This window comes from Pipistrellus kuhlii, unplaced genomic scaffold, assembly GCF_014108245.1.
Source record: "Pipistrellus kuhlii isolate mPipKuh1 unplaced genomic scaffold, mPipKuh1.p scaffold_m20_p_4, whole genome shotgun sequence".
Lineage (NCBI taxonomy): Eukaryota > Metazoa > Chordata > Mammalia > Chiroptera > Vespertilionidae > Pipistrellus > Pipistrellus kuhlii.
In genome coordinates, this window is record NW_023425540.1 from 21,589,491 (window position 1) to 21,610,047 (window position 20,557).

At 39.2% G+C, this 20,557-nt stretch overlaps 2 protein-coding genes across 10 annotated transcripts in view; one reads left to right on the plus strand and one right to left on the minus strand.

The window, feature by feature from the left end:
- DROSHA (drosha ribonuclease III) overlaps nucleotides 1-3,585 on the minus strand; it is a 102,494-nt gene extending 98,909 nt beyond the window's left edge. For 5 of the 7 annotated variants that reach the window (XM_036409637.2, XM_036409635.2, XM_036409636.2 and 2 more), the window contains exons 1-3: nucleotides 3,450-3,585; nucleotides 2,237-2,365; nucleotides 890-957 (exon numbers count right to left, since the gene is read on the minus strand). In XM_036409637.2, the coding sequence (XP_036265530.1) occupies nucleotides 890-909 (20 nt within the window). In that variant the 5' untranslated portion in view covers nucleotides 910-957; nucleotides 2,237-2,365; nucleotides 3,450-3,585. The remainder of the gene's footprint in view (nucleotides 1-889; nucleotides 958-2,236; nucleotides 2,366-3,449) is intronic. The other 2 variants (XM_045571113.1, XM_036409634.2) reach the window with 2 other exon arrangements.
- Nucleotides 3,586-3,768: 183 nt separating this feature from the next.
- On the plus strand, nucleotides 3,769-19,463 carry CUNH5orf22 (chromosome unknown C5orf22 homolog). Of its 3 annotated transcripts, XM_036410120.2 has the most exons (9): nucleotides 3,770-3,948; nucleotides 5,604-5,749; nucleotides 7,715-7,864; nucleotides 10,303-10,732; nucleotides 12,573-12,635; nucleotides 13,080-13,201; nucleotides 14,347-14,413; nucleotides 16,629-16,768; nucleotides 17,622-19,463. In XM_036410120.2, the coding sequence occupies exons 1-9, from the start codon at nucleotides 3,868-3,870 to the stop codon at nucleotides 17,752-17,754; spliced, it is 1,332 nt and encodes a 443-aa protein (XP_036266013.1). In that variant the 5' UTR covers nucleotides 3,770-3,867; the 3' UTR covers nucleotides 17,755-19,463. The 3 variants fall into 3 exon arrangements, with proteins under 3 accessions (XP_036266014.1, XP_036266013.1, XP_036266015.1); XM_036410121.2 differs by lacking the exon at nucleotides 12,573-12,635 and having other exon boundaries at nucleotides 3,769-3,948; XM_036410122.2 differs by lacking the exon at nucleotides 5,604-5,749 and having other exon boundaries at nucleotides 3,800-3,948.
- The last annotated feature ends 1,094 nt before the right edge of the window (nucleotides 19,464-20,557 follow it).

The following is a 20,557-nucleotide window of genomic DNA, read 5'->3' on the forward strand; positions in this document are numbered from 1 at the left end:
GGCTCTCTCCGAGGGCAGAGTGGAACCCGCATGTCCCAAAGAATGAAGACAAATGCCTAAGTACAATCCGAAAACCAAATCAGTTATTTGTATATTTCCATGAATCTATACACATTTTAAATGCATTCACAATAAGTCTTTTTCATTTTGTTATTCATTTTACATGTGTCATTATGCCCCTCTTTCAAACGTTATTATCATTGGAAGCTGGAAGTTCTGGGGGGGAAAATAAAGATTGAGATCATTATCTAAATTTTATCATGTTTCATTATGCCCCTCTTTCATATGTTATTATCATTTTTACGGCAAAATTGCCTTACAACCAATTAGTCCCCCACAGAAATAAATGCTTTACGGTGAAAATACCAGACACATATTGGTCCTAAAGTCATACACCAGAAAACTATCTAACAATTTTGCCTTCTTTACCACTTTGAACTAAGTATTTTAAAATTCCTATCATTTTTGGTTTGTAAATACTTGAGTCCATCCACTTCACACCATCATCTCTGGCCTGGCTGCTACAATTAAACCCTGGCAGGACCTTCTAACAATACTATCACCACCTGCAGGCCTGTTAGGTTTCCTGCTCTCACACACTCTGGGCTTCTTAGCTTGTCCTACAAGAATTACAATCCACCAACCAATTGCCGAATTCCTTCTCTAATGTCTGCCTGCACCTGAGGATTTTGAGTTCCATCACTTGCAGGGCTCTGGTTTGTCTCATGAATGGCTGTGGGCTGAGTTCCTAGCCATGTATGTGGTCCAAAGGAACACATTTTCTCCTCAGGTCACACACCTAAATTCTCCCACGGTCTGTGACTCAGCACAGTGCTTGCTCTTCTCTCTGTTCTCCCAAAAAGACTGCCGATCTCATCACACCACTCACCACGTATTGCCTTGCATCATGAGGTGCTGCCTGGGTCAATGTCACATCTTCCACAGAGACTATGAGCTCTACAGGACAGAAAGCATAGAAGAGACATAAAAATGTTTCCTAAACTGATAATACTAGAAAATATTTCTGCAATTATTGTAACACTAATTTTGAACTTTCCAATGCATTTAGCATACGAACCAAATGAAGAGGATGTTGAACCGAATTAAAGTTTACAATTAACTTTTAAGATGTCTTTAACACTTGTCTTGCTGACTCAAAACAATCAGTATATTTTCCGGCGTATAAGACGACTTTTGAAACAAAAAAAAGTCAACCAAAAATCGGGGGCAAAAGACCAAAATTGCACAAAAATTACCTGCAGATCTTGACAGCAAAGTAAGTCTTTTCTTTGAAGTGGGGGGTAGTCTTATACAGCGAATATAGGCTCAAACCTATGTTTTAACTGTAAAATTAGGGGGTCGTCTTATACGCCGGAAAATACGGTAGCTAAAAAGACTGAAAACTTGGGCATATTCCAGCTCTAATTTGTTAAAAGATTGGGGGAGAATAACTATTTCTCCTCCCCGCCTCTATACTCTAGTATCCTTCACTAGAGTGAGACCAGCGTTCAAATTCAAACATAACTATAATCTTGTAGCGATGATAGTTATCCTTGATTTTCATTCTCCACTCTTCCCATAGAAGAATGGTATGAATATGAATAATTTTCCAAATCCTCAAACTTCAAAAAAAAAATGTTTAAAAATCTCAAATAAATATTAAATGCAAAAAAGTTTCAATGTGGAAACACCTCCCTAAAGTCTAACTAAACTTTTACCAATGAGCTTACGGTAGATTTTCAAACAGCTCGTGAAAACAGTTTCAGGTGTTTAGCTATATCAATCCCTGGGACTGATAAAGAGCAGGCACCAAATAACATCTGAATAACGATTTATTCAAGATAAATCGAAGGCCTAGACGGGTGACCTTGCCTCCACGGGCTTCTCACCGCCAACAGAATCAAATTCAAACTCCATGCTTATTATTTAAGGCCCTTCACAATCTGAGCCCAACTCCTTCCAGGTTTAACCTCCGTTTTCTTCCCCACAAAGCACCTATCATGCCAGATTTTCCCAGTTGCCTAACACGCCAAATACTATCATATCACCCAGATTATTCTTTGCTGTTGCTCTTCTGAAATCTACACCCCTAAGAATTTGCTCACTGAATTATGCCCACCTACCTATGTCAAATGCCACCTCTTCCGTGAAGCCTTCCCTGGTTCCCTTTAAGAAGTCATCTGATTCCCTGCAGACTTCCCTCTTAGTCTGTACTTACTTCTTTTTTAGCACTTACCGGAGACTGCCTTATAGCATAGTCATGTGTGCACACGTCTAACTTCTCCACTAGATTATGAACTCTTCGATGACATGGGTTGATTCAAGGCCATTTCTGAATCCTTCACAGCCCCTGGCAGAGAGCATCCTGCACACAGTAAGTAAAGAATAAATGTTTACTGTCTCACCAATAGTATTATGTTCCTATGTTGCTTCTGTACATGTCCCTTTCACATAGAGTCACAACAGACCTGCATTATCAAAACCAGACAAAAAGACCTTCCCACTGATTCATACATGTAAAGAGCCCATACATGTGGGGCACTGTCTTAGGTTGTGTGATGAACACAAAGATGAGTAAGACACACAGCCTGCAATCCTCAAGGAGCTCAGAACCCACATATAAATACATTTTTAAATAAAAATAATGCAATGCAATAAACACAAGAAAAGAGATCTATGCACTGGGCCTAGGGGAACACAAAGGAACACACTGGGCCTAGAAACGGGCAACAGTCAGAATCACTAACCCGCTCATTCACTGTGCTACAGCTGCACACTCACTATTGGATCCTCCAGGAAGCTCCTAGAGAGCGAGCGTCTGAAAACACTGACTATGAAACTGACCTATTAAAGGTACAGTCAGAGTGTGTTATGGATGCAAACTTAAATTCAAAAGTCAAGGAATCTACAGGAAATGGAAAAGTAATCATTTTTTGCGTCTGCCTACTCCTAGGTTGGAGTTAGGAAGTAGAGAAAGTGGAGAGAGTTGTTTTGAAAAGTTAGCACGTCCAGGAGTATCGGTCTATGTAGCAACAGTTGCAAAATGTGACTACACTTTTATGAAGACGTCCCCGGGATGAATCCGCAGGCCCATCACCTTCCTCGGGCTGAATTGCATGTTTCCCTGTTTGCATCTCCCGCCAGCCTGTGAACCCCAACCCCGCAAGGATGGGCTCACGGTCTACCTCCCAGGCGACACGCGGACGGCCCCAGGCCTGGACCAGCGCACGAGCCCCTCCAATGAAAGAAAGACCTCATTTGTCACGCCTCTGTATTTAGGGGATCAGGGCCTAGGGTCGCCTCCTTGCCCTCCGCTGCAGAGCTGAAGAAGGGCTGCTGAGCTTAACCTCCAGGCGCGTCTGGCCGCAGCCCAGGCCCTCAGCCCCGTTAAAATCCAGACGCTCGTCTCAATGCTCCCTCCTCGAACCCCCGCAAGGTGGTCCTTTTACCTACGAAAAAGGCTCCCGGGCCGCGAGGCCGCCGCCCGTGCAAAGCCAGCCCAGGCTTCCCCTGCAGCCGCCGAGCCCGTGGCGCCGCCAGCGCCTCCGGAACAGGAAACGGAGGGAATTAAAAAGCAAACCAGAGAAGAAGGAAAAAAAAAAAAAAAAAGCAGGACCTCGGGCGGGACGCGGCGGGACCCGCCGCAGCGGCGCCTCGTGCCCCGTGATTGGCGCGTCCACCAAAGCGACGGACAGCTAAGCCAATCGTCCTCGTTGGGCCCTCCGGCGCCCGCCCCCTGCTCTGTGCGTCCTCCAATCCGGAACCGCAACCGGGTGAGCGTGCCAGTTCGCGCGGGGAGGGCGGTGGGGCCGACACTCAGGCTCCTGCAGGTCGTGGGGCGCCCGGGACGCCGCCGAGCGCGGAGAAATGAGCGACTCGGCGGGAGGAGGCCCTCGCGTGCGGCGCTACCCCGAGCTGCCGGTGTGGGTGGTGGAGGACCACCAGGAGGTGCGCGCGTGCGGCGGAGCCTGGGCCTGGGAGGCCTGGAACCGGAACGTGTGGATGCGCGGGTGGCATTGCGGCGGGGAGAACCCAGGACTGCCTTGGAGGAGGAGGCGCTGGCGTTTGTGGGGCAACTCATTTAACTCGCACGGTTTGCCCCCAAGCCCCACAGTTCAACGGGTGGTGGTGTCGGGATTCGATCCCCGGGCAGTCAGGCCGCAGAGCCCGGAATCCTTACCATGACCTGCATCTTAACGCGGGTTTCCTGCTGTCACAGCCCTGCGGTGTGGGTGGGCGGCTGCGCACTGTCATCTGTGAAACCGGGACGGTCACGTAGCATCGTTAGAGCCCTTAGTAGTGTTGTGTGCACAGTGTGCACTACATTTAGCACGGTGTCCCGCGTTTCTAAATATTAAGATCGTTTCCATATATTAAGACTTGCTGAAACAGTGCCTGAATGCCGATTTCTAGAAGCTACCGAAGAGGTCCATGATCTGAGACTATTTTTTTTTTTTTAAGTAGCATTAATAAACAGAATTCTCTGGATATGAAAGAGGAAAAGGGTGATCCGGATTTATGGGTGGAGGAAGTTGAGAGGAAGTTTGGCTCCTCATGACCTGGACACATAGTGTGGACCTGAGAGAAAGAGCAAGTGTGGGTTAGGCAGTGCTTTCAAATTCAGTGTCTCTTTCTCTCTTGCTCTGTCTCTCTCTTTCTCTTTTTGATAACTCATTGTGGGAGTTCTTAAGTCAACTTATTGCAGTGATATCTATACTAATAAAATGGTAATATGTTAATTAGGCCAGGTGGACCAAACATCTTCCAGTGGTCCTTCTGGACAAAGCCAGGGCAGAGGCAGTTAGGGGCGGTCAGGCAGGCAGGTGAGCAGTTAGGAGCCAGCAGACCAGATTGCAAGAGGGATGTCTGACTATTGGTTTAAACTGGCAGTTGGGCATCCCCTGAGGGGTCCCAGGTTGGAGAGGGTGCAGGCTGGGCTGAGGGACCCCCCCCTCCTTTGCACAAATTTCGTGCACCTGTCCTCTAGTTGGTTAATAAAATTATATAGATTTCAGGTGTACAGTTCTACATCATCTTATATTGTATTGTGTGTTCCTTTATCCCACCTTTACCCTCTTCTAGCTTCCTTTTCCCTCCAGTGACCACCATACAGTTGTCACTGGCTATGAGGGTTTTTTTCTTTGCTTAATCAAATTCAGCTTTAAAGCTAGAAATATACAGACTGTAGGACAAAGCCCTAGAGACTGCATCTTCCTAAAGTATGGAAAGGACCCTAAGACTCAGAGTAGCGTGAACACATCTTTAGTGCTAGAACATGTATGAACTAGCAAGTGTTTTCTGAGCCTCCGTCCTTTGTTATTCACATTGTCTGTTAAGTTTGTTGTGGTGGCAAGATGACAGCAGAGATGCCCATTAGAGTCTTCAAAGGTGCAAGTTGGAAGTTCTGGGGAAAAAATAAAGCTTGAGATCATTATCTAAATCATCTACAATGAGCACCTTTCCCGACATATATTTTCCTGCTTGCTAGCAACTTGGTGTGCTTCAGGTTATGTGCAATTACATTTAACCTTTTTCAGTCTGCAGTTGACTGTATGCTTCTGATTTCAGTGCCAATTCTGAATGTGTGCATGTGTCTTCTACAGGTTCTGCCGTTCATATACCGAGCCATTGGCTCAAAACATCTTCCTGACAGTAATATAAGTTTTGTGCATTTTGATTCACATCCAGACCTCCTTATTCCTGTGAATATGCCAGCTGACACCGTGTTTGATAAGGAAACTCTTTTTGGGTAATATATGGTTTTGTTAATGATTGTTTATGTGCTTGAAATACACTTTGCAGTAGATCACAAGCAATTAAGGGAAATAGACTTTGTTAAACTCATGAGTTTGTTTTGTTTGCCTTTTATGTTTTATTTAGAGCTAATGTTGACAGACTTTTTCTTAAAGAGCCAGGTAGTACATATTTTAGGTTTGCTGGCCATATGGTCTCTGTTGCAACTGCTTATCTCTGCCCTTCTAGTGTGAAAGCAGCTCTAGACAGTGTGTAAACAAGTGGCTGTTCTTTTGTTCTAGTAAAACTTTATTTACAAAGACAGGTGGCTCAGCCAATGTGTGCCAAACCCTGCTTTAAAATAACAGAATTTTTGAAATAAAAGACACTTGGTAAATATTTGAACCAGTTCTCCCTTTCTCTCCACTTTAAAACTGAGGCACAAGAAAATGTGTAATAGTTTAATTTGTATATCTTGTCTTTCGATACTGAGTTATTCTCAGGTCACAAATCCTTCAGTTATATACAGTAGAATCACTGAGATGGAAGTGAAATTGGTGATTTGTACTCTATTCTTCATGAAGGATCATACCTAATGTATCTCCAAATAGTTACTTATTAGTTTCTCTTCTGTAAGAAAATTTCCTGAAATTCTGTCACTGCCTCTAAGTACATATTTGTTAAAATGTAGCCTATTTGTACAATATAAAAAGTTACATAGCAGTAATTTTTCTGATTTATATAATTAAAAGATAGATACTTATGTGATTTAATTTTACCCTACTACATTTTACTTTTTCCAAAACCCCAATTCAGAGCACTAGTTTATAAAGAAACATGCTAACTCTTCCATTGTCCTTACTCTTTTATATTTAGAGGTTCTATGTCTTAAAAATTGAAAAGAATTATGAAGCAGGTATGCAGACTGTACAGTTAATCATAAAATAATGGTTCTTAAACATTTTAGAATCAGGATTCCTGTATACCCTTAAAAGTCATTGAGTTTTTTCTTTAATGTGGTTATATCTATTGATATTTACTATATTTGAAATTAAAACTGAGATATATATTATATTAATTTCAAAATAACAATAAACTTCTATATGTTAGCATCAATAATTTTATGGAAAAACAATTATTTTCTAAAGCAGAAAAAAAATCTAGTAAGAAGAGTAATACTACTTAAACTTTTATAAATCTCCTTTATCTTTGCCTTTAGGGAAAACAGATGGATTCTCAGATCTGCTTCTGCATCCACTCTGTTGCCCATATGTTGTTTTGGTGGAAGTATATGAAAAAGATTCAGGAAGATAATTTTCATAGCCTTTTCAGATCATTGTGAATATTCTTTAATATTATACCGACACTTGATAAGTGTTAATTTCCTAAAGCTTAGCTAGACTAGAATCCAACAATTCAGGCTCAAGTCTGAATAACCATGGTTTATTAATCAGTTTGGTCTTTAGCCTGCAATTGAATCACAAGTGCTTTTCTTGAGAGAACCATTTACTTCAAAGTATGTAAAGAAAGTACTTTCAATGCACTTCTCATTTTGTGATATAAAAATAACTATAACTCACATTGTAAAATGTATTACTCAAGATCAAGTTTTAATCATGAAGGACATTCTTACCTGAAACTGACTCTGGTGGGATGAGGAGAGCGTTAGTGTGTGGTAGTGAGGAATACGGTGATTACTAGTAGAGTTTGGTTCTATTACCTTGATTAATCTTAGGACATCAACCCACCATTGCTTTGCACCACCTGTGCAAATGTCAATACCACGAAAAAACGAAATAATGCCTTAGTGTTTTAGGAAAACTGTTTTTAATTAGTGGTCACAAGAAAAGTCTCAGTAACCTCCCAAGAGTACCTGAGACCATGCTTTGAGACCTGCTATCTTAAAATATTATTGTGAATGAAATTTGGGAAAAAATCACTCACTAACAGTTTTCATTCTCCCTCTCTGTTTCTTTTCCAGAGAATTAAGTATTGAGAACTGGATTATGCCTGCAGTTTATGCTGGCCATTTTTCCAATGTAGTATGGCTTCATCCCACCTGGGCTCAGCAAATCAGAGAGGGTACACATCACTTTTTAGTAGGCAAAGACACTTCTACCACTACCATCAGGTAATTTCCTCATATATATGAGTATGAAAGGTTGAATGCTTCTATCTTATGTTGGATCCCTGTATCTCAACACATAGATTAAGTCAGATTAAGCCTCAGCTCTTCCAAAAAGAGTTCTCAAACACCAGGAACAGGTTTTCAAGTCTCTTGACCTTATTCATATACCATTTATATTTTGCTACTGGTCAAGATTTTTGTTGTGGTTTTTTTTCCAGTCCTCACCCGAGGATATGTTTGGTGGTTTGTTTGTTTTTTATTGATTTTTTAGAAAAAATAAGAAGGGAGAGAGAGAAAGAGAAACATTGATGTAAGAGAGAAACATCTATCAATTGCCTCTCACAGGCCCCAACTGGGAATACTGGGATCGAACCTTCAACCTTTTGGTATATGGGACAATACTCCAGCCAACTGAGTCACCAAGCCAGGGTGCCAAGTTTGTTTTTGAATAATATAATCATCATCTTGAATTTTAGCTCCATTGTTGACTAACTCCATTAACTCATTGAAGTACTATTTTATTCTATTCAATAGTATAACTATGATCTGCTGAATAGAGCAATTAGTAGTGAAAAAGCAGAATTATCTCATCTTTTATTTATTTATCTTATTTCAGAGAGGAAGGGAGAGGGAAAGAGAAATAGAAGCATCAATGATGAGAGAGAATCATTGATCGGCTGCCTCCTGCACACCCCCTACTGGGAATCGAGCCTGCAACCTGGGCATGTGCCCTGACCAAGAATAGAACCATGACCTGGTTCAGAGGTCGGTGCTTAAGGACACCAACTGGGCTCACTTTTTTTTAATCAAATGCTTAAAAACGAGATTTGGTGTTTTAATTTTATTAACATGACCAGCTTTAGATAACCTAAATTAAACTACAGAATATTCTGGCAGTTTACATGTGCAACTGTTTTTGTTGTAAAGCTATGTAACCAATGTTTTGTGGATCTTCTTAATTCTCTTGTGATGAGATGAATGTTTTAAGTAGTGGGACTACTTTCTATAACCTGAAGGTTAGTGGGATTGAAGGGTCATACATTGAAAATGAAATAGTCTTTCTCATTAAAAATGATAGTTTTTACTTCTGGCCTACCTTCATAATATGATTCACTTTTGTTATATATTATTATCAATTAAACAAATAACTTAATTTTTGTATATATGAAATTGTATTTATTGAGGATATAACACTAAGTAAATAGGGTTTCTTATATAATGAATATTATACATAATACCAGCATATGTGAAGGAGTGATAGGATTTTTATTGATACTTCAGTGAGTAGGCCTGCTGTAACCTATAATGGATTTCTGCAAAATCAAATAATTTTGAGCAATCTGAAATAGACATTTGAAACTCAGTGTAATAACAATATTAGGAAGATTTTTATTATCTCATGAACTTAATCCTACAAGTAAAAATTTATGAAAGAAACTCCCATACATATAGGTATGCAGTCTGAAATGTGTATGTTTGTACTGATACTAACAAAGTAAAATATCCATTATTAAAGAAGAATACAGAGTTAGGTTAAGCCTTTGTCTTTTTTAGGATGATACAGTTTTTAATAAGCCTGGGCATTAGTTTTATTGCATCATTAATCTTTTTTGGGACAATTATGTCTTTTTCAATTTAAGGATGTATATGTTGGAGTGGAATGGATGGGAATAACTATTAACCATTATTTTAGTTGGATAGAGCCTGCATTCACTGTTCATAACACTAAACAAGGCATAATATAGTTGAAAAGCTAAAATCCTGCCAATGTGTCTAAAATCAGAAATCTGCAACTTGTGAAATACGTTCTGCACATGTACAAGATGTATTTTAAGTTGCTGTTTTTATTAAAATTTTATATGATTATATCAAGTTTAACAAAGCTTTGAAATACATCAGAGGGAGCTTCCATTATGAGAGATTGTTTCCAGATGTATAATTTTTCTCTTGAGTGATTTTCTTTTTGGAGGGGTGGGGGATAAAGTTTTAACTGGTGTGAGAGAAAGCCAAGGCACTGCCTTGAACAGCAGCATTTTCCGTTCTCATGTTCGTTTACCGTATACAGTCCAGGGCCCAGATGACAGTTCTATAGTTTGGGTAACCCCAGTTCCTTCTGTCTGTTTGCCACATAATCTCTATAATGTTGCCTTTGTCCTCATAGTCCAAGGTGGGTTTGTCACTTCTGTGTCATATGCCAGTTGGTGGGAAGGGGAGACCAAGGTGAGAACTTAGTCCAATGTGACTGGGCAGTTGTGTGCCCAGTTAAAAACTTGGGGAATGCTATTTCTACAGGAGAATAAGAAGTGCAAATATTAAAGGCAGCTCTCAGGTTTTGTCTAATATGTCCTCTAGATGTGCAATGCCATGGAAATGATAAATAAAATGAAGCATCAGTTAATTTGTCTATTCATCTTTAAAATAGTTTTTTTCCTCTGATCCAGGGTAACAAGTACAGATCACTACTTCCTAAGTGATGGTCTTTATGTAACTGAAGACCAGCTAGAGAACCAAAAACCTTTACAATTGGATGTAATTATGGTAAAGCCATATAAACTCTGTAACAATCAAGAGGAAAACGATGCAGTGTCTTCTGCTAAGAAACCAAAGCTAGCACGGGAAGACGCAGAACACACTGCCTCTACTAACTGTGCCTCTTGTTCAGAAGGATTGGAAAAGGACATGGTGGCCCAGAGAAGGGTCTGCACCAGCCTGGAACCTTCATGTTCTTGTTCTTCTGAGAGCCAGGAATGCCAGACTACGGTCAGCTCTGGAGAAATTGTGGAAATCTTGAAGAAAGGGGATGCATTTGTTTTAGATATTGACTTAGATTTTTTTTCAGTCAAGAATCCCTTCAAAGAAATGTTCACTCAGGTAAACATTTTTAAAACATAGACCTTAAGAATTACATGACATTTCTATAGATCAGGGAGCAGCAAACTTTCTGCAAACAGCCAGATAGTAATGACTGTATTGGCCTCTGTCACGTATTCTTTCTTGTTCTTTCAAATCTTTTGTAATTATATATACAATTCATAACATGAAGGCCGTACAAAAATAGTCCTCTGCTCTAAATAGTATCTATTATTTTGCATCTATTAATTGGGGTGATGTATGCATGGGCGGTTGAAAAAAAAAAAGTGATATAATAGAAGAAAGTGTGTACATTAAAGAAAGTCAGTCCCTTACACATTCCCAGTCCTTCAGATTCTTACCTCGAAACAAATACTATGGCCAGTTTTTTATGGTATCTTCCCAGAGATGATTTTATACACACACACACACGTGACACGGTTCATGGGATTCACGGATTCTAACACATTGAAAAAAAAATTAATTAGAAGGTGGCTGGTGGGTGGGACTGGGCAAGATAAACCAGACACGCTCTGGAGCCAACCTCCCGCAGTCCCTCTCCAGCCCATCTGCACCTGGGATGGCACCATGGCTCAAAAGGCATTTATGGAGTGAGCAGGTACCTCCAGGTGGGGGTCCCTCAGCCTGGCCTGCAGGGATTGGCCAAAACTGGCTCTTCAACATTCCCTGAGGGGTCCCAGAGTGAGAGAGGGCACTCTGCAAAGTTGCTGTTGTACAGGGTGTGGAACACAAACCCAAGTGTGCAGTAAACAGATTCAGGGCCAGCAGTGCCCCAGCAACAACATAACTCGTGGCTGAAGTGGAATCATGCGCTCCCTCCTCTCTGGTTTCGGGATGCATCACCTGAGAACCGCTGCTGCCAAGTCACTGCAGCTCCGCAGCACCTGGTGGTCAGTGTGCTTCATAGCATTTCAGCAGCCCTTGGTGGTCAGTGAGCATCATACCAACCTATTGGATGGTTGGATACTTGGTATATTAGCCTTTTATATATATATAGACATATATATATATATATATTGATTTCAGAGAGGAAGAGGGAGAGAGAGAGAGAAACATCAAAGATGAGAGAGAATCATTGATCAGCTGCCTCCTGCACACTCCACATTGGGGATCCAGCCCACAACCTAGGCATATGCTTTGACCAGGAATCGAGCTGTCACCTCCTGGTTCATATGTCCATGCTCAACCACTGAGCCAGGTTGACCGAGCCCAGAGATATTCTATGTCTGTAAAACTCTGTATGACAAACTTTTCAGTAAGGAGTAAGGTGCCTAATTACACATATACTTTTTATAACTAATCTTTGAGTCCTGTGATCCTTAGGATACCTCAGCAGATCTTAAATGCAAATTATAAGACAATAGCAGTATGCACTGATCTAAAATAGAATCATGTATTTGAGAAACTGGTGAGTTCATGGTCCAAATGAGCATTCAAAGGTGCATTTTATGGGCATGTGTATCTGCTTGCCTTAGTGTTCAGAAAGTTGTCCCAGATCTATTTTGGGGAGATTCAAATAAATTGTCTTTTTTCTAAGTTCAGCTTTTGATTTATAATGATGCTGCAGCACTTTACAATCCTTATTCTGTATACATATCAGAAGCCATTGTGATTTATCTCAATAATCATAGACCTCTCCTTGTCATGCCCAGACAGAGTTAACTCTGAAGAAATGATAATATTTACAATGAAATCTGAATTACACATTTTGCCTGATTTTCCCAGATAGAGCTTTTAATTATTATGCAAGATGTTCTTGTATCACAGCCATTTTTTCACTTTAGCATATCATTGATAAAATTAAATTTTTTCTAATATATGGATTTTTTTGTGTGTTTAGGAGGAATACAAAATCTTACAAGAGCTGTACCAATTTAAAAAGCCTGGCACCAACCTGACAGAGGTATCCTCCATTTATTTCTTTTGGACTTGATCTGTTTGTCACATATTTAATAATATCTTAACAGCTTATTAGAGGGCTCTCAACTGTCCAAAATCTTTGTGTGAGTGTGTGTGTGTGTGTGTGTGTGTGTGTTTGGGAAGTCTATGACTTGTACTTGAAAATCATGTTTTAATGAATTGAAATTTTGTTTTGTTTTACAAAAGAGAGTATTTTTAAATTATTTTTAAATTAAGTTTATTGGAGTGACATTGGTTAATAAAACCATACAAATTTCAAGTGTACAGCCCAATAAAACAACATCAGCATACTGCATTGTACACTCACTACCCAAAATCAAGTCTCTGTTCTCGTTTATCCCCCCTTTGCCCACTTCCACTTCCCCCACCCTCCTTCCTTTGTTTTTGAAAGAACAACCATAATCTTGGCTTTTCTATGCATTTAAAGGAAGATTTGGTAGATTGCGTTGATACTCGAATTCACCAATTAGAAGACTTAGAAGCTACTTTTGCTGATTTGTGTGATGGTGATGATGAAGAAACTGTACAGAAATGGGCTTCAAACCCTGGGTAAGACCTTCAGACATTTTTTTCTTCAACTCTACTATATTTCAGTCCTAGATAGATTGTTAAATTTACTAAATTGCTTTTAAAAATTAGTATTAAATTTCAACACAAATTTACTAGTTTTTTTTCTGTGTGCCCAATATAATCCTAATTCTAAGATTTTCTTTGCATTATTTATTGCTTATAACAATCTTATGGCTTCATTATTATCATGTCTATTTTATAGATGAGGAAACTAAGGCGCAGAGGTTAAGTCATCCCAAATCACATAGTAAGAGGGTGTGCTTTTAGTCATTGTGCAGCAGCTGCCCCTACTACATTGAGCTACTACATTGAGTGTCTGCCCCCTATTGGTCAGTACACATTATAGCAACTGGTCATTCTGGTCAGAATGTTTGCTTAGGCTTTTATATGTATAGATAATTCAACAGGTCTCTGGAAGAATAAGGATGAAACTAGAAAGCAGTTATCTCTGGGGAGAAGAATTATTTGGCTAAATGATGAGGGAGCTATACCTTCCTTTGTTATGTATTACTTACACATAATCACATCAGTAAATATTAACCCAGCACTTTAACATCAGTTCAAGCTTTTTTTCAACACTGTGTGCTAAAGACACTTACTTTTCTTGCTGATCAAAGTGACTTTTATAGTCACAGTAGAACTTTCATTTTTAAAGAAAAGGAAAAGCTCAGTTTTTCAAGTGGTAATTTTCAATCTTGAACACAATCTGTAATCTTTTTAGGTAAGAAAACAGCAGGGAACATTTTTAAGATGACATTTGAACAGCATTATCTTTCATTTCCCAAGATTCATATTGTTGCCAAAACAGGTTTAGCTCAGTGGATAGAGTGTCGGCTTGCAGACTGAAGGGTCCCAGGTTCGATTCCAGTCAAGGGCATGTAAATCGGTTGTGGGCACATCCCCAGTGCTGGGTGTGCAGGATGCAGCTGATCGATGTTTCTCTCTCATCGATGTTTCTGGCTATCTGTCCTTCTCTCTTCCTTTCTGTGAAAAATCAATAAAATATATATATTTTTTTAAAAAGAATCATTGTTGATGGTGAGTTTTAAGGGTAATGTATCACTGGCTACTGTAATTTTGGTTGAGGTACTGTGATGTTTAATTGAGCTGTGGCTGTTTTCCAGAATGGAATCACTAATTCCACTTGTGCGGAGTTTGAAAAAACGGATGGACGTTCCAGACTATGAAATGGTAAATTATTTTATATTGAAGTAAAAAAAAATGGCCCTTTCTAAAGGCATTTCTTGGTAGAAAAGTGTGCTTTTTGTTAAAGTAGGTCACTTTTATTCATGTTTTTGGGAAGTTTGAATGAATATTTTTTAAGTAGTGAAAAAGAAATACATGCTTTTTTTTTTCTTTCTAGGAATAACATGTTTTTCCCAATTTTATCTATAAGGAAAAAGTGCTGTATTTTCGTTTTTGTGGGGTTTTGTTTTTGTTTCTGTCAGATCTCTTCTTCCCAGAGAAAAGAAAGAATACAATTTCATTTTTTTCCCCTCCTTTGTTTCCTGATTGTAAAATTTTCTGATTATAAAAACCAAACAGAAAGATTCAAGAAGGCACTCTGGTGAGTTGGTTCTTGCCTCTTAACTGAATCAGCTATATAACTGTGTTTGCCAGCAGTGATTTGAATTCTGTGGCAAAAGACAATACCTTTAATGATAATCTCTTTTGTTATCATTCTGCAGTCTTTGACGTATAAATTTTCCCAGCTGAAGTTCATGTGCCTGTTCTCTGATTTTGTGCCAGAGCTGAGACCTCCCTCGTACCCCCTTTCAGCCCCCAGCCTTCTGTCCTTTTACTTCTGGTGCTTCTTAATATTTTATTTAATCATTGAATACAATCGAACCACATCATTTGCACTGAAGTTTACATATTGATTTAATGCTAACTTTATGAGAAAAATGCCAGCAAAAGAATATTTTGCTTAAATTGTGGCTAATCTAAGGCTCACCTTTTTTTTTTTTTTTTCATTCAGTATTATTTTATATTGGTATCAAGTGTACAGCATAGTGGTGAGACAATCATACACTTTACAAAGTGTTCACCCATTATTTCCAATATCCAGATAGCACCATACATCGTCATCCTTTTTAATAGCAGTTACGAGGAATGAAAGAGAAGCCCTGACCACCAGAACTCAATGTTAGAGCATCGGTCTTTGCACCGAAGGGTCACAGGTTCGATTTCCAGTCAAGGGCACATACCTGGGTTTCAGGTCCAACCCCAACTCCCGGTTAGGGAGCATGTGGGAAGCAAACAGTTGATGTGTGTCTGTCACATCGATGTTTCTCTCTCCCTATCCCTCCGCTCTCTTTCTTCCCCTCCTCCTCTCCCTACCGCCCACTCTCTCTCAAAGTCAATGAGAAAAATATTCTCACTCCTTGGGTGAGGATCAAATAAAGAATGAAAGAGAAGACACTTAGGGTTAAAAATGCTTGCGCTCATGTGATATTAATACATGTGACTCTATGCAGATCTACTTTCATTGTTCCATTGCATCTGGGTTTTGTAATGGTTGGGAGGGTTTTATACATTGTTGAGAGAAGGGATGTCATGGGCTCAGTCAGGATATGTAATCAAATATGGCATGCAGGGATAGGACACTGAATGTTTTAATCAATTTAGTAGAAAAGATCATGCATAGTGTCATTTTACTACATTGACGGATCATTGCCAGTTAAATCTTTGATGTTAATCAAGAGTCTCCAATAAAATAGCAGATTAGTGTTTTCCCCATGTACACTAGGCAAAACTGTGACATATTTGAGATCCAGTTTTCCAGAACTTTAAAGCAGAAGCTGCAAAATGCCAGCTTGTGAGCCACTTCCAGCTTTCAGGCATGTTAAATTTGGTGCCATTTATATTTAAAATGCATGTATAGATATCAGTAGTATGTGCTTTTACACAAAGGATGCACAAGAAACCAGGAACAGTAGGTTAAATAAGATAGGAAGACTCTCCCTTATATCCTCCTAAAGCTTTGAATGCAATACTAAGTGCATCTATTTAAAAAGAAAATAATACACTGGGAGAAAAGGTAAGGTGAGAATATAATGTATAGCTTTATATCAGCTTTTAGAATCTAGGTGAAATGGATAATATGTTAGAAAATGTGAATTGTCAGAAAGACTCATATAAATACAGAAACTGAATGAATCCATAATCAGAAAATAAATTTAAAGAGTAAAGAACTATTTCTGGAAAAGGCATCAGGCCCAAATAAAAGCCAGTTCTTACAAACCTGAAAAAATAAGTAACTTCTGTGACACAAAAATTACTAAGGAAAAAGTCATCCCAATTCACAAAAATATTAAAAGATTTATCAGCAAGGCAAATAATGGATAAAGAATCTTCTAAACACAATAAAGCCTTATGGTGTAATTTTTAATTGTCTTATATTTAGGTTCATCAGGCTGGTCTAACCTGTGATTATTCAGAACTTCCTCACCATGTCAGCACAGAACAAGAAATTGAGTATCTTATTCAGTCTGTATATTATTTACTGAAAAGTTTACCAAAACCTACTCTTGTAACAATAGCAAGGTAAGTGTGATAGCCTGAGTAACTAATCCCATTTCTGTCTATAAAAGTTTCTATATCACTCTTCCCAATCCATCCTTCCAAATGGCTTCCTCACCAAGTTCAGAACCAGGGGACACTGATCACATCATTCAGATCTTAGTCCAGCTCTCTGTGTCAGTGACATCATAGTTGCCTGGCCGTTCAAGTTGTCCTTGGTGATTCTAGAAAGACTCCCGAAATGTCAATTCCTGTCCCATCCACTTGACTCTTTTCCTCAATACTTACAACGTGGGAAATCAATCCCCACACCAGCAAATTCCCACATTTCTTTTTGGATGGCCCTATGCACTTGTGTAGTTAAATTGTTTTTAGAAGCAGATCCCTTCTATCCGTTGGAAAACCTCTCCCCTCCTAAGTTCTAGCCCCATTGTACACATAAAAAGAAAGATGCCAGCACTACAATAATAAGCCCCAGGGTTCCTGGCAACATCTCCCTTTCAGGGCAACAGCAGTCAGTCCACTGAGGAAGCACCTGGCCTTTGAGGATGGGCCCTGTGGCTCAAACCCCTTCGGTAGCACTCACTGGCTGCCGACTAAGGGACCTGTGCATGCTAATCTCTCTCGGTTTCAGAGTCCTTTAACAGGGAGGTAAATGTACCTGTTTCTTAGTGTGGCTGAGAAGATTGAAGAACATAGTTTGTGTCATGTACCTGCCATGAATAAACATTCAGTACCTTTCAACTGCTGTTATTCCAAAATTTAGCATACTTTCTATTTTATATTGAAATGAACACATACAGGCTTTTCCTCACTGCACAGTGATCTCATCCTATTTATGTGGTTGGGCTTTTTTTCCTTCTCTTTTCGGTTCCAGGTCAAGTCTGGATGATTACTGTCCTTCTGAACAAGTAGACGCCATTCAGGAAAAAGTCCTCAGTGTGCTCCGCTCCCTCTATGGGACTCTAGACCTCCACCTGGAGTACTCAGCAGAGTCCTCTCCACCTTGAAACAACAAAGCACTGGACTCCTATTACATTTCGATGTAGTAGCCGGTTTCATTAACTTATTTGTAAATGAGTCTTCCAGAGACACTTTGTTTTTATATTAACTTTGACTTAAAATCCTTCAGGTATCGTCAGTTGTTGAATGATGGCAATTTTGTTGTCATCAAGACTATCCCTGTTGCTTATCTTTCTTCCTTTCTATAATTGTCCTCACTTTTGTGAGGGTGTTTTGTTTTTTCCTCTTTTCCCTTTTTCCCATAAGTCAATTGGACTATATGAGATTCATTCACTCATTGATTTATTCACTTAACTAGCTGACATTTGTTGAGACATGTGTCAGACATAATTCCTCTCTGGGTATTTGGTAATGAACAGAACAGACAAGACCCTGCCCTTTTGAGGGACAGCTAAGAAACAAATCATGGAAGAACAGCCACAAGCATGGCCTTACAGGAAAGTAATATTCTCAAAAGCTACTACCAAAATAATAATAACATGCCAGTCCATGAAAATTTTACAGGAAGTCTACCTCTCTATGAGTGTTTGTTCCGTAGCCCAGCCCTTGCTAAAAATGCTCTCAGTAAACTCAACCAAACAAAAATTAACTCTAGTTTGCTAATCAGAAAAGCCATTTGGGAATTTTGGCCTCCAAGAAAGTAAGTGTGAGCATTGATTGTCACTATAGTTCCTAAGTGCCACTTTATTGGCAGTCTGTATAGATACTCTTCAAATAAACCAGCTCTTCATGTAAATAGTAAGGAAAAGTTTAAGTCCTTCATTCTGGCCTACCATAAATACTGCCTTCCACCAGCCTTCCATGAGTAAGAATCAGAGAGCCTACCTGACTCTCTCTTATAGTAATCACGGAACATTTCATTTACTTAATTGGCCTCTAAAGTCTCCTCTTTAGTATCCCTCGTGTTCAATAATAATTTTTACCTTGATTTCTTTTTCTTTCAAAGGTAGGATGACATTTACAGGAAAAAAATCCATTATTCCTCATACAGTAGTTGTCTACATTTTTGCATGTAACTTTCAGGCCCTGAGCACATGTGTACCTGTTGAATTGCATATAACCAAAATTATAGTGTTACCTAACTTAATGGCTGGCATCCACAGTAGCATTATCATTACCATTCACTAGATGGCACCAGATCCCATTTTTCTGAAAATCAAGAAAAACATGATTCTGTTTTTCTTGTCACCACATGGGATTTTCCAAGGCTGATAGTGTGAATGCTTATTTCTGTTATGAAAAGCAAAGCAAACTGATTTAACTTCCTATTTTGATAGAACATTATGTGCCAAAAAGTTTTATTTCTCTGTAAGATCAGAATTGTAAAATAGTGCTATTTATTTTTAAATTTTTATTCGAGTTCTGTAAACAGATGTTACTTTTACAAGTAAATTAATTTTGTGTGCTAAAAGAAATAAACAGGTGTGTATTGAGGTTTTGAAATTTTAAACTAAACTGTAGTACTAATTAATTGTATATAATCTCAGTGTGTTCATAGCATTGACCTTATGGGTCTGTTTTAGCTAGTAGTCATTTATTACAATTCCCATGAACTGAGGTGATTCATCATGGTTTTAACTCAGGTAGAACAAAAGAGCATCAATTTCCTTTTTAGGGACACTGGATTGTTTAATTACCTGATCTGTAATTATTTTAGAAGAATAAAATTCATTCCCTACTTGTTGACTAAAACCAACTCAGCAAATTATGTCTCTGCTTATTTCAAATAGGAAATATTTAATTTATAAGACATCCTGCATATGTACTCTAGGTACCAATGAGGAACATCACAATACAATGTTTGGATTAGGCACGAATATCAGTGAAGCAAGGGCTTTTGAGTGGCTTCTTTAAAAAGTGACTTAAATGTAAGCACAGGCCATAGCTTTAATACCTTGAGGTGTTCTAAGTCCTCAAGGAGCTCATGGTCAAAGTACATCTTCATAGCCCTGGTCTCGGGCACAATTCCTGTCTATCATAGGGCTTCAAAAAATGTTTAATGAGTACAGAAAATAGTGGTCAATTGGGGCTTGGCAGTAATAAACTTTATCAGGACCTGCATTATGCATCCTCTCATGAGCATGCTGTCTTTGAGATCAAATTGAACAAAAACAAACAGGTATTACACAATAACAAACAGTTACCAAGGGTTAGGTGTTACTATATGAGTCCAAACAGTAAAATACCTGTAATCTAATGGTTGTGTCCATAGAGTAAGTTATAAAAGAAAGGCCACCATGTCCATTTTCCATGTTTTGTCATCTGTTCTCTCTCAGGGAAAACCTGTAAGAACCATGTTCTACAAATGCTTATGTCAGCGTGACTCTGAAACAGAGATATTTGATTTTCTGCCTAAAACTCACATCTAACATTTGACCTTACTGCCAAAAACTGTGGATATGAACTTTTGGTCCCTTAAAAGTATTGAATTGCTCTAGGTTACAGCTTTGCTGACGGTTGGAAGAGCAACACTTTCTCACTTCTGATTTCCCTGCCTTGTGGAAGCACCTTCCATCACAGCCCGGCCTTGCTCTCCCTGTTATCCTCCCCTCCCTGGGCAAGGATGAATGAGGAGAGAATTTCAGGAACGTCCTATGGGAGAGGCTTACAGTTGTCCAGCGGTGCCGATGGATGGCAGTCTAGCTCTGGGAACAGTGTTAGAAACCAGTTGTTGCCACAAACTTAAGCCTCATTCTCTTAATACCAGTTTTATCGGTAGTAACATTTTTTTCTCCATTGACTGAATGCCTGTGCTTATTTTTAGGATATTTAAGAATTTAGTTGAGAACG

Excerpts from the sequence above, each read along its gene's own strand:
- CUNH5orf22 (XM_036410120.2), top strand. The coding sequence starts at position 3,868 with ATGAGCGACTCGGCGGGAGGAGGCCCTCGCGTGCGGCGCTACCCCGAG. Across the intron at positions 3,949-5,603 it reads TGGTGGAGGACCACCAGGAG|GTTCTGCCGTTCATATACCG; the intron begins GTGCGCGCGTGC and ends TGTCTTCTACAG. Across the intron at positions 7,865-10,302 it reads ACTTCTACCACTACCATCAG|GGTAACAAGTACAGATCACT; the intron begins GTAATTTCCTCA and ends CCTCTGATCCAG.